General features: G+C 42.5%; 1 protein-coding gene across 1 annotated transcript in view; it reads right to left on the bottom strand.

The window, feature by feature from the left end:
• The window catches only part of Xpo5 (exportin 5), a 47,214-nt gene that overhangs the window by 25,954 nt on the left and 4,491 nt on the right, over nt 1-16,769 (bottom strand). The window contains exons 4-12 of the mRNA XM_008829065.2: nt 15,613-15,750; nt 15,405-15,452; nt 10,353-10,379; nt 9,628-9,813; nt 8,957-9,033; nt 6,400-6,499; nt 5,181-5,264; nt 4,093-4,218; nt 2,610-2,700 (exon numbers count right to left, since the gene is read on the bottom strand). Coding sequence (XP_008827287.2) covers nt 2,610-2,700; nt 4,093-4,218; nt 5,181-5,264; nt 6,400-6,499; nt 8,957-9,033; nt 9,628-9,813; nt 10,353-10,379; nt 15,405-15,452; nt 15,613-15,750 — 877 coding nt within the window. The remainder of the gene's footprint in view (nt 1-2,609; nt 2,701-4,092; nt 4,219-5,180; nt 5,265-6,399; nt 6,500-8,956; nt 9,034-9,627; nt 9,814-10,352; nt 10,380-15,404; nt 15,453-15,612; nt 15,751-16,769) is intronic.

The raw sequence follows: 16,769 nt of genomic DNA, 5'->3' as shown, positions 1-16,769 counted from the left end.
GTAGCAAACTAAAATCGGTCTTCCATTTCTGTTGGAATTGAAAGAAAATCAGGCTGATAGGAATAGAAGATGGTGCAGGCTGCTGTGGACAACAGTCTGATTTCTCCAAAGATTAAACATGTAACTACCATACTATCTAGCAATTTAACTCCTAGTTATTGACCCAAAAGAAACAAAACATTGCTTGCAGAAAATATGCACACCCAAATGGTCAAAGCAATATTACTCTGACAGTCAAAACCAAAAAAATAACACAAATGTCCAACTGATGTATAGATGACTAAAATGTGGTCTATTTATTTATACAGTAAAATATCAGCATTAAAAAGAAATGAAGTCGGGGCTGGAGAAGAGGGCTCAGTAGTTAAGAGCACTGGCTGCTCTTGCAGAGGACTGGGGTTTGGTTCCCAACAACCACATGACAGCTAACATTTGTAACCCCAGTTTCAGGGTATCCAATACCCTCTTCTTGACTCCAAGAGCACTGCATGACACGGGTGCACTTACATACAAACACATAAAATAAAAATCTTTAAAAAAAAGAGAGAGGGGTTGGGGATTTAGCTCAGTGGTAGAGGCCCTGGGTTTGGTCCTCAGCTCTAAGGGGGAAAAAAAAAAACAAGAGAGGAAAGAGCAAGAGGAGGAAATGAAGTAGGCCAGGTGTGGTGGTGCACACCTTTAATCCCAGAAGTGGAGGGGGAGGGGCAGGGGCAGGCAGATCTCTGAGAGACAGAGGCCAGCCTGATCTCCATAATGAGTTCTAAGCCAGCTGGGGCTACAGGGAGACTCTGCCTCAAAATAAATAAATAAAAGAAAAAAAAGGACTAAAATAGCCATACTGCTATAATATGGGCAAAATTTTAAAAGCATGCTAAGTTGTAAGAAGGCAGTCATAAAAAGACCACGAACTATATAGCACTACGTATATGAAAGCAAATGTCTAGTTGCCAAGGAGTAGAAACAATGAAGGGACTGGGAGGTGACAGATAAAGGGTTTCTGGGATGATGAATATGCTAAGAAACTAATTTTTGATAATGGTTGTGTAACTCAGTGAAAATACTAAAATGAAAAGTGTATTATAGCCGGGCATGGTGGTGCACACCTGTAGTCCCAGCACTTGGGAGGCAGAGGCAGGCAGATCTCTGTGAGTTCAAGGCCAGCCTGGTCTACATAGTGAATTCCAGGACAGCTGGGGCTACAGGGAGACCCTGCTTCAAAAAGACAGAAAAAAAAAAAAGGAAAAAGAAAAAAGAAAAGTGTATTATAAAAGGTTGAGTTACAGCATAAGAAATTTCATCCTGGTAAAAGTTAATTAACAAAAGAAAGGAAACAAGGCTAAAAAAATACAAGAATGGAGAGCCAGGCATGGTGATACATGCCTTTAGTCCCAGTGAGTCCAAGGTGAGCCTGGTCTACATAGTGAGTTCCAGGCCAGCTGTAGGAGACCCTGCCTCCAAAAGACCAGAAAGCTGGGTATGGTAGCGCACGCTTTTGATTCCAGCACTAGGTAGGCAGAGGCAGGTGGATCTCTGTGAGTTTGAGTTTGAGACCAGCCTAGTCTAGCCAGGCCAGCCAGCTGGGGCTACAGGGAGTCCCTATCTCACAAAGACCCCCTCCCAAACAAAACAAAACAAAACAAAAGACAAGAATAGAATTAGGTTCCTTCTGAAAAGAATTACATGGTAAGGTGTCACTTAAACTTTTTTTAAATAAATGATTTTACTTTTTTTTGGTCTTTTTGAGACAGGGTCTCCCTGTAGCTCCAGCTGTCCTGGAACTTACTATGTGGACCAGGATGGCCTTGAACTCACAGAGATCCGCTTGCCTATGCCTCCCGAGTGCTGGGATTAAAGGCGTGCACCACCATGCCCGGCATGATTTTACTTTTTAAAAAATGTTTATATGTATGTATGTATACATGTCTGCCAGTGTGTGTGTCCGTCCATGTCTGTTTCCATGTCCGAGAAGACCAGAAGAGGGTGCCAGATCCCTTAGAGTTATAGGCCACTGTGAGCCACCAGACTTAGGCGCTAGAAACCATACTCCAGTCCTGAGGAGCAGCAAGTGCTCTTAACCACTGAGCCAATCCTCCAGCCTGCCTTAGATAGCTCAGCAGTTAAGAACACTGGCTGTTCCTGCAGAAGACCTGGGTTCGAATCCCAGCACCCACAAGGCGGCTAACAACTGTCTGTAACTCCAGTTCCAGGGGTTCCAATCGCCTCCTCTGTCCTCGGGCATTGCACGACACAGGTGCACTTACATGCAGGCAATACACATATACACATAAAACAAAAATTAAAAATAAAAAAATTTTAAAAGTAAAAAATGAATGAGAGAAACTCAGGACTATCTTAAATATGGCTCTAATCCTTAAACAGCTATTAAATAATGACATGGGGGGTGGATAAACACAACACACTATGGAATATTCTGTGCTAGAATGTATGAACAGCATCCTTCTGCAATGGTAAATTAGAACTTTAGAGGGTCACTGTCCTGATTTGAGGATCTCTTGAAATAGCAACTCCCAAGTGTAATGGACCCTGATTTGCAACAGCAGATGCCATTCTAAGAGGCTGGAAGGAAATTCCAGGCAGCTATCACTTACAATTGAAGAAAGCATTGAAGTCCTCGTCACTATCGAAGTCAAATCGAGAATACTCACAGCTAGGGCTGTCTGTCTTAGAAGGAAAGCCCATCTGCAAAGAGAAAGGCAAGTGAGATGCGTGAAATGGACCTACAAAGAGTGCATGGCCTTCAACAGCTGAAGCACTTGAGGATTCAAGATGAGCTGGCGATTACATGACATAGTTTATGATAAGAACTATTTCTGTTATATCCCAAATCTAGTTTGTTCCCCAGTTCCAGTATTTCTGAGAGCAATAGAAAAGTGAGCCCTGTTAGCTGACAAGCCCTCTAGGTTCCTCAGGGACAATAAACTACTGGAATTCATTTAAGGTCTAAGTATGAAGGTATCCCAGAAAAAGTGCTAATTCTATATACAAATAAAGTTGAAAAATTTGACACTACTTGTTTCATTATATACTGAACAACCAAGGCTGGGTATGGTGGCATACACCTCCACTGCCAGCAACCTATAGAAGGCAGGGTGAAGTTCACAGCCAGGCTTTTCTAGTTAGTAAGTTCCAGACTAGCCTGTGTAAAAAAAAAACCAACCCCCCCCCAAAACCATAAAAACCTGAAATATCGGGGGAAAATGGGTTCATTAAAAAAAAAAAAAAAAAGGCCAGGCACAGTGGCACATGCCTTTAATCCCAGAGGGAGGTGAATCTCTGTGAGTTTAAGGCCAGTCTGGTCTACATAGTGAGTTCCAGGTCAGCTGGGGCTGTAGGGAGACACTGTCTCAAAAACAACAACAACAACAAAAAAAAAAGGTACTGCAAGACCAAAACAGAGAATTAGAACACAGTATGTGCTAGGTAAATTCTTGATGAAACCGAGTTCTATTCTCCAGCTCTGCAATACAGTGAAATGGTGGGGATTTAGCTCTAAGACAGAATGCTTGCCTAGCAGGCATAAAGCCCTGGATTTAATCCACAGTACTGACAAGGAAGAAGGGAAGGAGGAGAAAGGGAAGAAAAACAGGCAGAGAGGGTGGGTAAATTTGTCTCTTACAAGCACTCTTGGCAGATCTCAGTGAATTCACAATTGAGCCTATGGAGGGAATGAGCAATCTTTGCTTCTGCCCTCATTTCCTTCTCATGTGCATTCCTGACACACACTCAACCTTCAGAAATAATCCTTAGGTATTATTCCATCTTACAATCTTCCTGATTCCACCCTCCTATGTATTTCCAAAACATTCTGTTAATTCTGCTTTAGAGCCTGGGTAGCAGTTAACACAGTGGTAACTGCTCTCGTCCTGGCACCTCACTTGATACTTCATACATAGTTAAGTATTCCCAAATATGGAAGAACAGGTGTAATAACCATTCTGAACTGCTTTTTTCTTTCATAAGAGAATACTCTCAGAGTACCTCAAGAGACAGAAAAAGGGTTGTCAACAATGCCAATCAAAGTCTGATGTATATTTAGCAACACCTCACACATTTAGAATTCTCATTACTTACCTTGACTAAGTTGGTCATAGAAGCACGGAGATATTTTGGAATTATTGCTAACAGCAATGGATCACGAGATAGGATCTCATGCCTAAACAGAGCTCCCCAGGTCATTTGGGTTGAAGACCGTAGAAACTAAAGCAAAACAAAACCCCACAAAGCTCAGCTTAAGGATGTGGATACTATTTAATGAAGATTACGATTCAGCTTAGCAGTTATCAACAATTTTCCACAGAAGTAAACTTCTAGGACACTCTGAAATCACTTCAAAGTGGAACAGTAATGACTACTCACTATGGACCACAAGTTAATAAGAGGTTGTGGGTCAGGTGTGAGCCTTGGCGTGTGGGTTGACTCACTTAACTGTCTTCTATGCAAGAAAGGGGAACTGGAATCACAAAGTGACTAAAGGGAAATCTTGAATGAAATTAATGTCACAACACAATTCATCAAACTTGTTTTTTAAATTTCTCTAGTTCTGAACCATCTAGGCCATACCTCCACACATGGAACATTATCAGAAAGCTGCCTATGGGAAAGCTGCTGACCTAAATAGTGCAAGTGCTTGGGAAACAGATCTAATAATTAAATTTTTAAACATTTTTATTTAGAAAAAGTTTTTTTTTTTTTAATTTAGAGCTGAGTGTGGTGATGCATGTCTTTAATCCCAGCACTCACAAGGCAGAGGCAGGCAGATCTCTGTGAGTTCAAGGCCAGCCTGGTCTACATAGCGAGTTTCAGGCCAGCGGGAGCTATAGGAGACCCTGTCTCAAACAAAAGACCAAAAAAAAACCCCAATTATTTAGTAGTCTGTGTGTGCACACCCGTGTGCCATAGCCAGTGGGCAAAGATCAGATGTCCACTTTTAGGAGTTCTCTTGAAACAGTGGGTCCTGGGTACTGAACTGAAGTTGACAGGCCTGAGCAGCAAGTGCTTTTATCCACTGAGCTATCTAGCAGGCCCCCAATCATGGTCTTAATGAAAAGATACCAATAGCCATTCTTAGGTCCAGAAGAGTGACCAGCCTGCAAGCTACACAGTGCTTGATCTGGGTTCACCTTACCAAAAGTTTGAGAAGTTATTTGTATAAAGCTTACCTGACTTGGGTGGGTTGTGAAAGCAAGAAAAGATTCCAGGTACTTCCCAAAGTTTTCTGGTGTTTGTATGTTAGAATCTAAACCCTTAGAAGAAAAAAGACCACCACATTAATAGTGTTAAGTGGGAAGGGACAGAGGGGTGGGGGAAGGGGTTGGGGAGGAGTTATAAACAGGTAACAAAAATGCTCAAAAATGTTTTGAAGGCTGGATGTGTTGGACGTGACTGTTATTCTAGCAGTAGAAGGCTGAGGAAGGAGCCTCAGACTGAGCTAGAGACACTGTCTCAAGAAATTAAAAAAATTTAAGTGCTCCCAGATGTAAACAGAAAACATTTAATCAGACCTATCCCATTTCTATTTTAAAAATTATTTTATTTACTTATTATTATATATTTATTTTGTATATGAGTATATTGTCTGCATGTATATTAAGTGCACCCCTGTCAATGCAATGTGATGGCAGGCAGAAGAAGGTGTCAGATCCCTTGGAACTGGAGTTAGGGATGGCTGTTGCTGCCATGTGAGTGCTGGGAACTGAACCCAGGTCCTCAGAAAGAGCAACCAGTGCTCTTAACTGCTGAACCATCTTCCAGACCCCTATTTCTATTTTTGTGACTCAATCTATTAAATACCCATGGGTATTTAATGTTAACTAATAAATTAATCTGAAACTATTCTGATTATTTACAATCACAAAAAGGCATAATATCAATTCAAAATTATTGTTCTAAATCCCTAGCTTCTAACTAGTAAGTTTTTGTTTTAAATATCACCCTAAAAGCTGAGTATAGTGGGCATATGGCTGTAACCCCAGCACAGGGGAAGCTGAGACAAGAAGATTGCTGTGAGTTTGAGGGCAGCCTGGCCTATGTACTAAGTTCTAGTTTAGACTGAGCTACAAAGCAAGACTGCTTCTCAAAGCCAAACAAAAACAACAAAACCAAACAACCAAACCCCTAGAGAAAATCTAGAGAATCTAGGCTGGGCATGGTAGTACACCCCTTTAGTTCCAGCACTCGGGAGACAAAGGCAGGTGAAGCTCTGTGACTTCAAGGCCAGCCTGATCTACAAAGCGAGTTCCAGGCCAGCTGGGGGCTACAGGGAGACCAAAAAAAGACCAAAAAAACCCAAATAAAAACTAGAGAATCATATGAAATCAGGAGACAGCTTCTAGACCTTCTCCGCAGACAGCTCAATGTGCTTCAGAGGAAACTGCTTACCAACAGTGCACATAGTTGATTGCCCAGTGCACATAACACCTGACAAAGTCTCTTCAAGAAGAGGTAGTGTTTTTCCACCAAGCCTCCCCCATCAGCAGTCCTGCAAGAGAGAATTGTATGATTACACATCAACAGACACAATAAGAATCCCATTAGGTACAAGTGTCATGTGACCTGGGTCTCACCATTCAAATCACTCAAAGATTGATGTGTAATGGTTCAATGCAATCTCTCCCTGCATCCACCATTACATACTCTAATTCTGGGCATGATAGAAGTCCTTACTTTGGGACATGAGTTGTGCATAACTGTAAAACCCAGTATATATCCCTATGAGCAGCAGCACAAAGATTCTGGCTAATAATCAGGGAGGCCTTGGAGAGATTCTTGGGGAGGGAGATATCAATGTAGCCAATTCCTTACACCATTGATAAAATGAAAAAGACTATAATAAAAATGATGTCTTGAGCTGGTAGACAGCTCAATAGGTAGGTACTTACTGCCAAGGGTGACGACCTGAGTTCAATCCCCTGATCCCTATAAGTTGTTCTCTAACCACACTTGGACCACAGTGTGTGCCCCTAAAGAGATAAATATTTTTGAAGCCAGGCATGGTGGCACCCTCCTTTAATTCCAGCACTTGGGGGGCATAAGGAGGTGGGAGCTCTGTAAGATCGAGGCCAGCCTGGTCTACAGAGTGAGTTCCAGGCCTGCTGGGACTACAGGGAGACCTCGTCTTAATTTTTTTGTCTCACTTCCTGTGCTGCATAGCTTTAGTGTTAATTTGACACACCTGGGTTGAGGGAGCCTCAATTGGGGAATTGCCTTCATTGGACTGGCCTGTGTAGCTATGTTCATGAGGCACCTGCTTGATTGTTCAGTGATATGGAAGGGCCCAGCCCACTGTGGGTGGTGCCACCCCTGGGCAGGTGGGTGGGCCTGTGTTGCATAAGAAAGCAGGCTGAGCAGGGGCCAGGGGAGCAAGCCAGTAAGCAGCATTCCTCCATGTCCTGTGCTCCAGCTCCTGCTTCCAGGTTCCTGCCCTGAGTTCCTACATTGGGCTCCCTGATGAACTGTGACCCGGTCTGAGTTCAGGTCTGTAATCCAGCAGAATCCAATAGTTCTTTAGATGACCTGAAACAAGCCTGACAACAACGAGCACATCTGGTACAAGCAGCGGCTGCACTAGCCGATGGAAGGGAAGAATATGGGAGTGGGGGGAAAAGCAGGTAGGCCCTAGGGACATAGGAAGGCGACATCATGCTAGGGCTTCTGTGAAAGCATTTGAGTCCCAGCCTTCCTAACCGTGGCATGGAGTGGTACCCACTGAACAAATGGAGATAGAACACCTGTGTGTGCATTACGGTCTCTACAGACCTGAGCGATGGACCTGTGATGCAGCTACCACAGAGAACACCCAAAGATCTATTATTCATTTAATAGGATCCTTTAAAAATAGACACATCTCCTTAGGAAAGAAAGTCATGTTTAAATGCTATATCAGAATGGACAGTAAGAGACTTGAGGTAATACATATGTTTCTTGCACATCTTTTCACACTTGTCTTTAGGACTCAGTAAGTGGAGAGCATAAGAGAAAGGGTGGGGCCAGGGAGATGGCATGTATATATACACACACACACACACACACACACACACACACACACACACACACAGAGGAGAAAACATACTACAAGACTAGGAGGGCACATTAGTGGTATAGAGATCTTACAAACGAAGCTTGGTGTTCCATCCTTTACACCAAAACAAAAACCCACCTAAACCAAGGGCTAGGGAGATGGTTCATTCAATTAAGTTCCTGCTTACACAAGCTTAAGGATCTGAGTTTGGATCTCCAGTGCCCACGTAAAAGCCTGGTGCATACCTGTAACCACAGCACTGAGGGGACAGAGACAGGCACTCACTCGTCAACCAATCTAGTCATCAGAGTTCTGGGTTCAGTGAGAAATGGTGTCTCAAAAAACAAGGTTGTGGGGCTGGAGAGATAGCTCAGTGGTTAAGAGCACTGACTGCTCTTGCAGAAGACCTGGGTTCAGTTCCCAGCACCCACATAGCAGCTGACAACCATTCATAACTCTAGTTCCAGGGGGATCCAACGCCCTCCTCTGTCCTCCATGGGCACTGCAGGACATGTGTGCACTTACATACATGCAGGCATAACATTCCTACACATAAAATAAAAATAAATAAAAATAAACAAAAACAGCTGGGCGTGGTGGTGCACGCCTTCAATCCCAGCACTCGGGAGGCAGAGGCAGGCAGATCTCTGTGAGTTCCAGGCCAGCCTGGTCTACATAGTGAATTCCAGGATAGCTGGGGCTACAGGGAGACCCTGTCTCAAAAAGACCAAAAATAAATAAATAAAATAACAAAAACAAACCAAAAAAGAGGTGGTGAGCAACAGAGGAGGGCACCTGATGTCTATCTCTGGCCTCCACAAGCATACATGTGCAAACATATATGTATTCACTCTACAGAAAACTTAAACCTAAAAATCCATCCAAACCTACAACGTATTGAAAGGTAGAGATACTCACTGTGCAGCAGAGAGAATATAGTGCATAGCAACATCTCCAAATAAGATCATCAAAGGCTTCCGGTCTTCCAGCTTGCCCTGGATTTAATGTTAGGAAAACATGGTCATATACTACACTAACATATATATTGCATGAATTTTATTTTTTTTAATTAAAAAAAATTTTTATTTTTATTTCATGTGTATGAGTGTACTGCCTGCACATGTTTAAGTGCACTTGTGTCATACAATGCCTGTGGAGATCAGAAGAGTCCAGATCCTCTGGAACTGGAGTTACAGATGGTTGTTAGCCACCATGTGGGTGCTGGGAATCAAACCCAGGTCCCCTGCAAGAGTCCTCATGCCTTAACCACTGAGCCAGCTCTCCAGCCCCCCAAAACGAATCTCAAAATACTGACAGCTTCTATACCACTATTGACAATAGTGAGCTTTTAACTTTAACACTACTTTAATTATGAAGTACCAGTAATCATTACCAAGGACCAAGCAGCCTAATAAATTTCTGTATATTCTGCCAGTGAGTCCTTGAAATATTGCAAATTTTTATTCAAAATAGTTGGAGGTGACCAGTAAGCTGGGGGTCAAGGAATGAAACCCCAAACTTTTAAATGCAACAAAGCACACAGCAGAATTTGGAGACTCTGAGGACAGGAGTGTGATGCAGTGACTCACTTTTCTGCTGACTGCAATGAGAAGACACTCAGCTGCTCCCAGCTGCAGTTCCTGTTCATTCAGAAGCAGGCACAGGATCTCCAGGAGTTTACAGTTTTCAGCAGTAATGTGATTCACAGACACCCAGTCGATGTAGCCTGCTAGGGTATTCAGTGCTGCGATGCTTACTCGACAGTTTGCTTGAGCCTATGAGGAATCACTTTTGATCATGAGGTATTGACAGATAAGGAACTATAGTTATAATTAAACTTGGATTTTTGAGTTCTATTTTTTTCTAAATATTTTGTTATTTTTATTTTATGTGTATGTGTGTATTGCCTAGATGTAGGTAAGGGCACCCATATCGTGCAATGCCCGCAGAGGACAGAAGAGGCTGTTGGATCCCCTGGAACTGGAGTTATGGACAGTTGTTAGCTGCCATGTGGGTGCTGGGATTCGAACTCAGGTCTTCTGCAAGAACAGTCAGTGCTCTTAACCACTGAGCCATCTCTCCAGCCCTGGATTTTTGAGTTCTAAAATGCACTCCTCTAAGAATTACTGGCAAAGAGCTCAAAAGTTCTCTTCAAACATACAACTGCTTCTCAGGCAGTGGCGTTCTCAGTGCCCAGCAATGAGAACACACTGGAAAACGTGGCCACTTCACCAAAGGCTAAGTTTAAGTGCATGCATCCCATGCCTGGGAGGCCTTAAAGAAGTTTCCTTTCAATTTCACAAAGAGATCTTACCTCTGACTCCTGAGAAGCATCAGTTTTCTGAAAGAAAAGTATAAAGTTTAATGAGCAAACAGATACACAACAACTTCCCATCCCTTTAATCAAAGGCCTGGAATAATGATTGTTTAAAACAGATGCAACTTTCTTTGGTTTGCTTTCAGAAAAGATCCACCAGGTGGGGGCCAGGGTGTGGCTGGAATTCACGATGTACCCCAAGTTAGCTTTAACCTTGTAGCAATCCTCCTGCCTCAACCTCCCAAGAGTGGGGATTACAGGTGTGAGCAGCTTTTAACCTTGGCAAAGAATACAAGAGACTAAGAACAGGATAAAGAAACAAACCAAATTGGTACAGGCCATGACCACCTATGTATAACTACAGGAAATCATGTAGGCCAAGTTAGTAAATGTTAAAACATCAAAATAATGGCCACATATATACAAATGCAGTTGATTTTTATCCTATATAGTGAGTTCCAGGTCAATCAGACTACACAATGATACTGGTTCAAAAACCCCAAAACTGGGGCTGGAGAAATAGCACAGTGGTTAAGAACACTGGCTGTTCTTGCAGAAGACCCGTGTTTGAATCCCAATACCCACATGGCAGCTAACAACTTTCCATAACTCCAGTTCCAGGGGATCTGACAGTCTCTTTTGTCCTCTGCAGGCATTGCACGACATGGGTGCACTTACCTACATGCAAGCAATACATACATCCACATAAATTAAAAAAAACAAAAAACAAAACCCAAAACTCCCAAAGACAAAAATACAAGTGGCAGCAAGGATTTCTCTAGGACTTGGAAGAAGTCATTACTGGAGTTGGAAACATTCCAAACCAAAAAGCCAGGTCCAGCCTTTTCCTTTGACTCCAACAATTCTCCACAACCACTGGGCCGGTGCAGAGGCCTGGTGACAGGACCAAAGGAGAAAGCTTCTGTATTTATTCAACAGACTCCCTAACTGGGACCACAAAGGGATAAAAGCAGAGGAGCTGTGAGTGAACAGAGAAATTTATCAGTACCAGGGCTGGAGATGGTTCAGTGGCAAAGAGCAGTTACTGCTCTTGCAGAGGACAGGATTGTTTTTCCGAGCACTCTTGTCAGGCAGCTCACAGACGCCTACAATTTCAGCTCAAGGTGATCCAACACCCTTTTCTGAACCTTGCAGGTATTGCGATCATGCCCACTTATCTATACTCAGACTCACACCTATACACATAATTTAAAAAAACAAAAATATTTAAAAATTATCAATGCTTGGGGCTGGAGAGATGGCTCTTGCAGAGGACCTGGGTTCGATTCCCAGCACCCACATGGTGGCCATGAACCGTTCTTAACTCCAGTTCCAGGGGAATCCAAAGCCCTCTTCTGACCTCCGTGGCACAACATGGGTGCACTCACATACATGCAGGCACTACACTCATACACATAAAATAAAAATAGTAAAATATTAAAAAAAAAAAAAATTTTCGGGGCTGAAGAGATGGCTCAGCAGTTAACACTGGTTGCTCTTGCAGAAGACCTGGGTTAGAATCCCAGCACCCACATGGCAGCTAACAACTGTCCATAACTCCAGTCCCAGGGATCCGACCTCTTCTGACCTCTGCAGGCATTGACAACACAGGTGCACTTACCTACATGCAGGGAATACACACATACACATCAAAAACAAAAAACAAAAACAAAAAAAAACAATGACAGGTGTGGGGGGCACATGCATATAAACTGAGCACTTGGGAAGTGAAGGGGGAGGCACACACACACACTACATGAGGCCATGTCTTAAAAAAACAGAGCCAGGCAAGGTGGCATACTCTTTTAATACCAACACTGGGGAGACAGAGGCAGGAAGATCTCTATGAGATCAAAGCCGATGTGGTCTCTACAGTGAGTTCCAGGCCAGCTAGGGCTACAGGAAGACCCTGTCTTTAAAAAATTCAATGGCTCATCATGTCCTCTGGCCCTGTGGGAGCCTGAGGACATCCTAATAGACGGAGGGAACTGAATGCAAAGTAAATGGGACCAAAGATGTTTCTAATTTATGCCCAAGCAATCACCAACCAGTCCTGTTCTAGCACATGCTCCATCTAGAGCATCCAATATGTGGAAACTAATGGACATCACTCATTATAGCTCTGAAGAGAAAAATCTTTTTTTCCTAAAGCAGAGTAAATGCATATTTAAGTGCTTAGAGTGAGAGGCTGCAAGGGAGGAATACCCTGAAAATCTCTCATGTAGTGTAAGCTGGCCTTGAGTCTACTTATCAGAGGACAACTTTGAGCTCCTGATTTTCCTGCCTTGACTACTTAAGTGCTTGGATCATAGGTGTACACCACCATACCACCTGGTTCTTAAATTTTTTAAAAATAATTTCTCAACTTAGGCAATTCAGAGATGCTGCTATCCTAACAGTTGAAATAGCTTTCTTCTCTTTTTTAGACAGGGTCTCCCTGTACCCCCGGCTGGTCTAGAACTTGTTATGTAGACCAGGCTGGCCTTGTACTCAGAAATCTGCCTGCCTCTGCCCCCCTGAAGTGCTGGAATTAAAGGCATACACGACCATACCTGATAAAACATACCCCTCCACCCCTGCTGCCCCCCAGTGCTATTCCTTGCAATGAATATGATTCTTTCCTAATAAATAAAATGTATTATTTGGGTATGGTGGCATACTCCCATAATTTTATTACTCAAGATGGAGGCAGGAGGATCAGAAGTTCAAGGTCAGAGAACTGGGGAGGTAGCTCAGTGGGTAAAGTGCTTGCTGTCCATGAATGAAGACCTGAATTAAGATCCCCAGCACCCATATAAAAGTTTAACATGGTGGTATACTTGTAATCCTAGTGCTGGGATATGGAGAGAGGCAGAATCCCAGAGCTTTCTGGCCAAGGAACCTAGCTAATCTGTCAGCCTCTGGGTTCAGTAAAAGATGTTACCTGAAAAAATAGCCAAGTGTGGTTGTGTACACCTCTAATCCCAGCACTCAGGCGGCAGAGGCAGGCAGATCTGTGAGTTTGAGGTGAGCCTGGTCTACACAGTGAGTTCATGTCAGCTGGGGCTACAGGGAGACCCTGTCGCAAAGAGAAAAAACAAAAAAAAGGAACCCTGGGTATGGTGCTGGCACATGCCTTTAATCCTAGCACTTGGCAGGCAGAGGCAGGGGAAGGCCAGCATAGTGGTCTACATAGGTTGTTCCTGGCCAGCTGGGGCTACAAGGAGACCCTGTCCTAAAACAAAACAATAATTAAATAGTTAAATAAATAAATAAATAAATAAGGTAGAGAACAGAGGAAGGAACCTGATGTTGACCTGTGACCTCTACATGCACCTGCACACACATGCACATAACATATACACATGCATACACCACATACCCTCCAAAAAAGAAGTTCAAGTTCATCCTCAGCTATATATTAAATTTGAGGCCAGCCTGGGATCTATGAGACTCTGTCTTAAAACAAACAGAACACCTGTGCTTAGAGGTTGAAAGGACAATAGTTTTTCATTTTCTCTTTAGGGAATTTAACCCCTAGGAGAAAGTGAACAATTTTCATATAGAGAGGACCTGTCCCTACCTTTTACAACATGGATTAACTTCTTAGAGGAAATGAAAGAAACTGTGATGTTTTATTCCTAAACTATCAGACTAGGATTCAGGATAATTTTTCCAGAAATAAAAATATAAAAAATATCAATAGGCTAATGGTGTTGTCTCCCAGTAAATATATTTTCTTTTCACGTTTTCTTCTTTTTTGAGACAAGGTTTCACATAGCTCAGGCTGGTCTTGAATTCATTATCCAGCTGACTGGCCTCCTGAGTGCTAATGATCACTGGTATGCACCATCATGTCCAACCTTTTCCCTTTTTAAAATTTAATTTTTGGAATTCAGTGAGATGACTTGGTCAGTAAAGCACTTGCCACCAACCCTAACTACTTGAGCTTGATGCCTAGAGCCCACATACTGGAAGGAAAACAGATTCCTGAAAGTTGTCCTCTGAGCCCACATGTGTGCCATGGCACATGCTTGCCCACCCTCCACAAAATAAATGCTTTAAATTTGTTTTTTTAATTCATTTTTTTGTTTGGTTTTCTTTTGGGGGGCGGGGGAGATGTTGAGATAGGGTTGGCTATAGCCCAAACTGGCCTGAAACTTGCTATATAGACCAGGCTGGCCCTGATCTCACAAAGATCTGCTGCTGGTATTAAAAATGTGTGCCACTAAGCCAGTCTTAGTCCCCCCCCCCCACTTCAAGATTGGGACTGAATATGATTCTTTTGCCTGAGCTTCCCAAGTACTGGGATTAGCATCATCCACAGCACCTTACCTGGTTTATGCAGTGCTAGGGATAAAACCCAAGGTTTCCTGTATAGAAGGCAAGTACTCTACCAACTGAGCTACACTTTGTTCTGTCTTGACTTTGAAACAGGGTCTCACTTAACTAGCCTTAAACTCCAGATGCTTCTGCCTCAGCCTTCCAAATACAGGGATTACAGAAGTACACTATCAGCAGCAGCACAGGTAGGCTTTTAATAACAAATCTTTTCATTTTCTTTTTGAAAAACCTCAGTATTGTACAGAGGAATGAGGACAAATTCTACCGCAACTATTTATTAAAGATCTTCAGTAATTACTCTTTGAACCCTTGGAGACAATACCTTCTAGACTTAGGGTTGCCTCAAGGATTAAGTAACCTATAAAGTATAAGCAAGTGCACATATACAGAACGCATCTTGGTAATTCAGTGATTTCCTCCCCACCCTAACAGTTCATGGCACTTTTTTGGGGCCCTCATTTGCATTAATATCTAGAACTTCTTTAAAAATAGACTAAATACAACCATAAAAAAAGAAACTATTTTACTTCATCCTGTTTTGTAAAATAAGTACTTACGAGAATTCTAGATCAAGGTTTTTCAACCTCAGCACTGTTTACCTTTTGAGTTAAATAATTCTTTGGGGAGGGCATGTCCTATTATCAGGTATTTAGAAGCACCCCTGAAGATTAACTTTTTGATTTTTTGGTCTTTTTGAGACAGGGTCTCCCTGTAGCCCCAGCTGGCCTGGAGCTCTCGTAAAAGAATGAACATCACTAATTCTCTTTGTGTCTCCTATGCCAAGAGAAATAAGATAGTTAAGCTAAACAAAAATACTTTCTTATATAGATATGCCCACAGGCTATTTTCTGTGATAAAACCAGGAACTCCAGCAGAAAGCAAACCCTTTAGTCTAAGAGTAAGCACTTGCAGTCAGCATAGATGCACTCCATACCCCTTGCCTAGAGAGAGTGTCCAACTCCATCAGCATGTCAGGCCAGTGCTGTGGCCATTCTCGTTTGATCATTTCTACTACAATTCGAGACAGAACATCTTTAATGTGGTTCTCCTCTTCCAAAATGTTAAGTGTTCCCTAAAAAATAAGAAGAGATATTCAGAAATCTGCAAAGCTGAATTCAAGGCATAAAACCTGGGCTATGAAAACATAAAACTCCTGAGCTGAGAATGTAGCTCAATTGGCAGTGTTTGCTGGGGCCCTGGGTTTGGTCCCAAGCACCACATAAACTGGGTATGGTGATGCATACCTGTAACCCCATACTTAGGAAGTAGAGGTAGGAGGATCAAAGTTCAACTATCCTCTGGGCCAGTGAGATGACCCAATAGGTAAAGAGAACTTGCTATGTAAGCTTGATGACCTGAGTTTCATCCCTGGAACCCTTATGGTTGAAGGAGAGAACTGATGTACTAAAAGCTGTCCTCTTGACTTCCACATGTGTACCATGACACCTCCATATAAATAAAAGTAACTTTATAAAAAGCACAATACTGATCAGCAAGGCTTCCTTGAAATTAGACCTGTTCTCCATGTCTGAGTCACTTGGCCTACATTCTCACTAATCATTCTTCCCATTTAAAACTTAAGTAAAGGTTCCAACAGCTAATAAAATGGCCATCAGAGTCAGGAAAGCACTGCTGTTCCTATTTATAAACTTTAGACTTTCATTTTTTTCAAGGTCCAGAGTGGAATGCAGAAAGGTACACATGTGGAAGCTGATAAAATGGGAAGGCATAGAGGAGCAATCAACTATGTTACCAGTAGTTTTAATAGTAAAAGGTAGAGACAAACTATTTACTGGCTTTTAGAAAGTCAAATTTTAGGGGCTGGAGAGATGGCTCAGCGATTAAGAACACTGGCTGCTCTTGCAGAGGACCCAGGTTCGAGTCCCAGCACCCCCATGGCAGCTAACAACTACCCAGAACTCCAGTTCCAAGGGAATCCAGTGCATTCTTCCAACCTCCTAGGGCATTGGACATAGATGCACTTACACACATGCAAGCAATACACTCACACATAAAACAAAAATAAATAAAAGTTTTTAAAAAGTCAAATTTTAAAATTAATTATCACTGGTAATCTCCTTACTAGTAAAA

This window comes from Nannospalax galili, unplaced genomic scaffold (assembly GCF_000622305.1).
Source record: "Nannospalax galili isolate Female #2095 unplaced genomic scaffold, S.galili_v1.0 scaffold653, whole genome shotgun sequence".
In the NCBI taxonomy this organism is placed as follows: Eukaryota; Metazoa; Chordata; class Mammalia; order Rodentia; family Spalacidae; genus Nannospalax; species Nannospalax galili.
The sequence above is the reverse complement of the archived record's forward strand: the minus strand, read 5'-3'. Positions and strand labels throughout refer to the sequence as shown.